Source organism: Brienomyrus brachyistius, unplaced genomic scaffold, assembly GCF_023856365.1.
Source record: "Brienomyrus brachyistius isolate T26 unplaced genomic scaffold, BBRACH_0.4 scaffold38, whole genome shotgun sequence".
In the NCBI taxonomy this organism is placed as follows: Eukaryota; Metazoa; Chordata; class Actinopteri; order Osteoglossiformes; family Mormyridae; genus Brienomyrus; species Brienomyrus brachyistius.
Genome location: NW_026042313.1, coordinates 1156549 through 1163089, shown reverse-complemented (window position 1 = coordinate 1163089; position 6541 = coordinate 1156549). Strand labels below are relative to the sequence as shown.

The following is a 6541-nucleotide window of genomic DNA, read 5'->3' as shown; positions in this document are numbered from 1 at the left end:
ATACATTACTGTCTTTGGTGCCCCGAAATCAACAGGAATGTTTCATTTTGTACACAGAACTGATATTAGCACCTAGCATATCATGTTCAGAAGGTTGAATGTATCTGCTTTCGTGAATGAAAAAGGGCATTTCATCCACAAAATGCATTTTGTCAAAGAAACAAGTTCATTGCGTGCAGGAAATGCACTTTGTGAGTGAAAGAAATGCATTTAGTAGAGGGGCGTAGTACCTTCCAATAACCAGGAGGTGGAGAGCCAACTTTGATTTTGGTAATCCCAATTGACTTTGGCACATATAGGAAAATATAATTTTCAAAATAACATGAGTCTTATGCAATTTACCCAAGTAATACAAGCTCTTTAGGTGACACACAAAGAATCAATTCCCATCAATATAGTGTCAGAACACATATACTCAGTGACCAAACAATTAAGCAGAACAGACTGAGTGGTGAAAATGAAATCTGCATGAGATTGTCTAGTGTGTTCTTGGTATGAATGTGGCCATAATCATACAAGAAAAAAACTGAATCCATGCCTGAATGCTTGAAACACAAAAGAACTTTATTGAAACAGGAGTGGACAGGGAGCTGGGGGAGGCACTCAGGTGTGGGGCGTCACTGCACTTGCTGAGTACAGCCTGCCTACAGGTCCCTGTGTAGAAAAATAGAGGTTTTCAGTTAACATGGCATTCACTAGAGTTCAAGGACGACTACACTAATATTCAATATACCCCAGCTTTATCCATGCAAATCACCAAGACAAGCTTAAGCTACAGAATGGTAACAGAGATGGAACAGGACAAGGATTCACTATTGTGAACAGCATATCTTTACCTCAACCACTTTGACCAACTGGACCAGGTCAATTTGTTCATTGGTCTGTTGACATCCTCTAGAACACGGAGTGACTCCACAGGCTGGGGGATCTCAAGTCCACTCTGCTCGGCATCCTCCCGTAAAGGCTCAACTGCGAGAAAGCATGGATTTGCCAAGTCATGCATCTGAGCCTGAGGAACTGAGAGATGATCTACTAGTAGGATTTATGTCGATGGAATTTACCTCTGGATCGCTTTTTTCGTATCAGGCGCATGAAACGGTTGAAAATCTTTTTGAATGGGTTGACTGATTTATGCTTTGGTGGTGTATTGCAGCTACTAGCTGGCAGTGTCTTTGGAGTGAAGCCCTAGGGTATTAGTTTAATATGCATCAGTTAAGCAAACCAATTCCATACATCCATCCATGCATCCATCCATCTTTTGTTACTGTAATTTTAAAGGAAGGGTAAGTACCAGTGACCTCAGCAGACCAGCTAATCATCCACATCCCACCAGTTTGCAAGTGGACCAACCTTTGTGAAGAACTTGTGGCGACGGACATTCGATAGTGACGGGCGATCCCGTGGGTCGATTCTAAATATCTTGCCCATCAGTTTCCCAGCTTCAATAGAGAGATTCTGCGGTAGAATAAATTTGGCTTCCTTTATATTCTTGAGCATCTCCCAGTAATCGTCAGCGTAGAATGCGATTTCCCCAACCAGAAGCTGGTACCTGTAGTAAGAAAGGCAGCAAAGGTGTTTGAGGTCTTTCACATTTGACATAAAAATGCTGTGCTTCCAAAAGAGCAATTCCTTTCAGCTGTGTGCCAGTATTCATTTTTCTTTTCTCTTTCAAGAAGAAAAAAAAAATATTTATGTATGTTAGACACGTGTCTTCTTAAAATGTTAGACAGATTTTATTAGCCATGCTGATCTTTGGCCGGGAGGGGGGTTGACAGGGTATACGTACATGACACAGCCCAGTGCCCAGACGTCCGCTTCCCTTCCATGGCCCTCTCGTTTCCACACTTCTGGAGCCGTAGACGGGAGTACCACACACTTCTCTACAACACACACAAATGGAAAACGTTAAGCGCACATGTGCTTTAGCTTGCTGTATAAACAAATTTGAAAGCTTAGCCAGGAATTCTGCAAAAAACACCTACTTCTCCCTCGGCTTCAGCTTGACCGCCAGTCCGAAATCCCCAATTTTCAGAAGGTTCAGAAGATCAAAATGTCTAACTATTTAATGTGGTATATTTTAGTAGCCTATTAGTTGTATAAACATTGCATGTAACCGATACCTGACTTTTTCAGGTATCTAATCGTGTAATTACATTTTTGACGTATAACATTTTTGGTTCAATGAAATAATATAGATTTGCGGTAAGATTTCCTGCGTGAGTCTGAAAGCGTGAGTCTCACGCCAGATACACGAGGTTCGGCGACCCTGGAAACGTACATTTGTTTCACCTGAGTTGATTTATATAATAAATAACATTACTTTATACAGTTGTTAAAAAGCGGAAACTTCGACGAGCATGAAATCACCAATAAACAACATGTTATATAATACATGCTGTGTTTGAAAGCTTTACGATTTCAGGACAGAAAAGCCACTCTGTTAGGAACAAGGAACATCAGTAGCTTCGCTGGTGCTATTAACACTAATGGCACATTAGCGCAAAGACAGGGCTGCATACGGCGAGTTGCGTCTTGCTTGGCAGTTAACGTTCGTTGGCGTGGGAAACGGCGGTTCTAGTGCTAAACCGCTACCGAAAAGACTATAAAAGCTGCGCCGACAAAATAAAAGCGCCCAGTCAGGTTCTAAATCATAACCTTTTGTTTTGACTATCGGTCCAGCTCCGTATGGGACAGCTTCTGGGTACGGACCCGGACCGCGGTCCGCCTGGCCTCTGCTCTAAGGCTTTACTCCCGAGCATGTGTTACTGCATTACCGAAACTGAATGTTTGGTGTACACATTTTTTTTCTTCAATAAAGTTGATTGTAATAAAAGTTTTTATCCGTGTTTAGTTGCATTGTCTTAGCAAGTTCACTTCTTTTTCCGTCCATGTAATTTTCAATGTGGTGACGTAATCCATCTAACAAGTTCGAATCGCGTGGCTGCCTTGGCCGCGTTCTAAGACTGATGACGCAGTGTACACGTAATTTAGAACGCGAGCGCTCACTACCCATTTCGAGTATTCCACGGGTTAGTTACGGATCGCGCTTCTCTTCTGGTGAAATCATGTCTGTCAGTGAACCTTCCCGCGCTCAGATGGCATCGGAAGTGCCTGAGATTCTGGTAGATCCCAAGACATTAAGGTCCTACGGCAGGGATGAGCTTTTGGGACAGGTGTGCACCACAATGTTGTAGAAAGTGATCGCAGTTGATATTTTTCTGCAGAGAGGAGATGCTTGAACAGGGTCAGTCAGAAATGTTCTTTATTGTTAACATATTGAGGACATGTTTTTTAGGGCGCTTGTGGCAAATGCTATAAGATGACCGATCTTGAAACTGGCGACACCTATGCTGTTAAGGCCTTAATGCAAATTTGTTTGTCTTTCAGAAAATTTATTTATCAATGACCAAATGGAACTGAAAATTGGGGATTTCGGACTGGCGGTCAAGCTGAAGCCGAGGGAGAAGTAGGTGTTTTTTGCAGAATTCCTGGCTAAGCTTTCAAATTTGTTTATACAGCAAGCTAAAGCACATGTGCGCTTAACGTTTTCCATTTGTGTGTGTTGTAGAGAAGTGTGTGGTACTCCCGTCTACATGGCTCCAGAAGTGTGGAAACGAGAGGGCCATGGAAGGGAAGCGGACGTCTGGGCACTGGGCTGTGTCATGTACGTATACCCTGTCAACCCCCCTCCCGGCCAAAGATCAGCATGGCTAATAAAATCTGTCTAACATTTTAAGAAGACACGTGTCTAACATACATAAATATTTTTTTTTTCTTCTTGAAAGAGAAAAGAAAAATGAATACTGGCACACAGCTGAAAGGAATTGCTCTTTTGGAAGCACAGCATTTTTATGTCAAATGTGAAAGACCTCAAACACCTTTGCTGCCTTTCTTACTACAGGTACCAGCTTCTGGTTGGGGAAATCGCATTCTACGCTGACGATTACTGGGAGATGCTCAAGAATATAAAGGAAGCCAAATTTATTCTACCGCAGAATCTCTCTATTGAAGCTGGGAAACTGATGGGCAAGATATTTAGAATCGACCCACGGGATCGCCCGTCACTATCGAATGTCCGTCGCCACAAGTTCTTCACAAAGGTTGGTCCACTTGCAAACTGGTGGGATGTGGATGATTAGCTGGTCTGCTGAGGTCACTGGTACTTACCCTTCCTTTAAAATTACAGTAACAAAAGATGGATGGATGCATGGATGGATGTATGGAATTGGTTTGCTTAACTGATGCATATTAAACTAATACCCTAGGGCTTCACTCCAAAGACACTGCCAGCTAGTAGCTGCAATACACCACCAAAGCATAAATCAGTCAACCCATTCAAAAAGATTTTCAACCGTTTCATGCGCCTGATACGAAAAAAGCGATCCAGAGGTAAATTCCATCGACATAAATCCTACTAGTAGATCATCTCTCAGTTCCTCAGGCTCAGATGCATGACTTGGCAAATCCATGCTTTCTCGCAGTTGAGCCTTTACGGGAGGATGCCGAGCAGAGTGGACTTGAGATCCCCCAGCCTGTGGAGTCACTCCGTGTTCTAGAGGATGTCAACAGACCAATGAACAAATTGACCTGGTCCAGTTGGTCAAAGTGGTTGAGGTAAAGATATGCTGTTCACAATAGTGAATCCTTGTCCTGTTCCATCTCTGTTACCATTCTGTAGCTTAAGCTTGTCTTGGTGATTTGCATGGATAAAGCTGGGGTATATTGAATATTAGTGTAGTCGTCCTTGAACTCTAGTGAATGCCATGTTAACTGAAAACCTCTATTTTTCTACACAGGGACCTGTAGGCAGGCTGTACTCAGCAAGTGCAGTGACGCCCCACACCTGAGTGCCTCCCCCAGCTCCCTGTCCACTCCTGTTTCAATAAAGTTCTTTTGTGTTTCAAGCATTCAGGCATGGATTCAGTTTTTTTCTTGTATGATTATGGCCACATTCATACCAAGAACACACTAGACAATCTCATGCAGATTTCATTTTCACCACTCAGTCTGTTCTGCTTAATTGTTTGGTCACTGAGTATATGTGTTCTGACACTATATTGATGGGAATTGATTCTTTGTGTGTCACCTAAAGAGCTTGTATTACTTGGGTAAATTGCATAAGACTCATGTTATTTTGAAAATTATATTTTCCTATATGTGCCAAAGTCAATTGGGATTACCAAAATCAAAGTTGGCTCTCCACCTCCTGGTTATTGGAAGGTACTACGCCCCTCTACTAAATGCATTTCTTTCACTCACAAAGTGCATTTCCTGCACGCAATGAACTTGTTTCTTTGACAAAATGCATTTTGTGGATGAAATGCCCTTTTTCATTCACGAAAGCAGATACATTCAACCTTCTGAACATGATATGCTAGGTGCTAATATCAGTTCTGTGTACAAAATGAAACATTCCTGTTGATTTCGGGGCACCAAAGACAGTAATGTATTTATGCTTCTGTGGACAAAATGTAACTGTAGTATGTCTTTCTCTGGACAAAATTCAAGGCATTACTTGATTTTGTCATTGAATAATGCATTTTGTCACACAGAATGTATTTTGTGTCCGAAAATGAGCGCTTGACAGGAGCTGGAAGACTACTTTCGTATGTACAGGACAACTAACAACGGAAAATCCTACATGTACCTACGTGTTACTGATAGTTGTCCTTTACTTATGTTGTAGAAATTATTTTGGGCTGGAAAGTAAAGAAAGAATGATGGGTGGGTGGGGGGTTGCAGTTTTAACTCTTATTGGGACTGTAAGATGTAAAGTAATGAATGAATATTCATTCATTCATGCGACTGTAAGATAATGAATATCTAAAAATAGAAAAAATACAGAATTTCATAAACTTTCTCAATGACTTTGTTTTTAATCAATAAGAAATAAAATAACAAGAATAACATATAAATAAATAAATAAATATGACATTCAATAACAATAAAAGTAATCGCAACAACAATCTAACAAATAGAAATTATGTTATAGTAATTAGGAAGTCCACATTTTAAAATATTGTCATTGAGCAATCAGTTGGAAGGACAACATGGAGGGAAGGGAACAGATAGTCTGCTTGGCATGCTGTTCGTGTTTGAGTTTATCAGTGATTAGCTATTAACCTTTCACCGCATAGTAATGGTGCATTCCAATCAGATGTTGGCCTTGATGCGTACTGGCTCGTGATTGGTTGGCTATTTTGAGGTAACTTTGTTTTTACTCAGATGACACCCTTAGCGATCGGTCTTACTCTCTTGATAGACTAACGTGGTGTCTACAATGTCTAATAAAAGCTGCCCCGAACCATAGTAACCAGTTCACTCTACAGGCAAAGTTTATTCATTTACTCCTTCACAGCCAGTTAAAATAAGAACAATTAGATAAACAGGAACATATGCTGAGCATATGAAGTTCTTTGTACGGAGTGCTGAGACACTGTGGGAGGCCATTCGCTAATCATCTCTCTCAGACAAGCTCAGCGCAGTCAGTCTGATATTAGACTCGCTAGTCTCTCATATTACACAATTCTTAAGTTTTCTG

The 6541-nt window shown here is 41.2% G+C and overlaps 2 protein-coding genes across 2 annotated transcripts; one reads left to right on the top strand and one right to left on the bottom strand.

Annotated features, from left to right (window-relative positions):
- Positions 1–543: 543 nt before the first annotated feature.
- On the bottom strand, positions 544–1847 carry LOC125722441 (serine/threonine-protein kinase PLK3-like). The gene is made up of 5 exons (XM_048998605.1): positions 1787–1847; positions 1351–1549; positions 1062–1185; positions 837–969; positions 544–654 (listed from the first exon to the last, which is right to left on the bottom strand). Coding segments are annotated over exons 1-5 (468 nt in total). The 5' UTR covers positions 1789–1847; the 3' UTR covers positions 544–644.
- A 1545-nt stretch (positions 1848–3392) lies between these two features.
- LOC125722438 (serine/threonine-protein kinase PLK3-like) lies at positions 3393–4907 on the top strand. Its single transcript, XM_048998598.1, has 6 exons — positions 3393–3466; positions 3569–3664; positions 3902–4100; positions 4266–4389; positions 4482–4614; positions 4797–4907. Exons 1-6 carry the CDS (start codon positions 3411–3413, stop codon positions 4804–4806), a joined length of 618 nt encoding a protein of 205 aa, XP_048854555.1. The 5' UTR covers positions 3393–3410; the 3' UTR covers positions 4807–4907.
- Positions 4908–6541: the final 1634 nt, after the last annotated feature.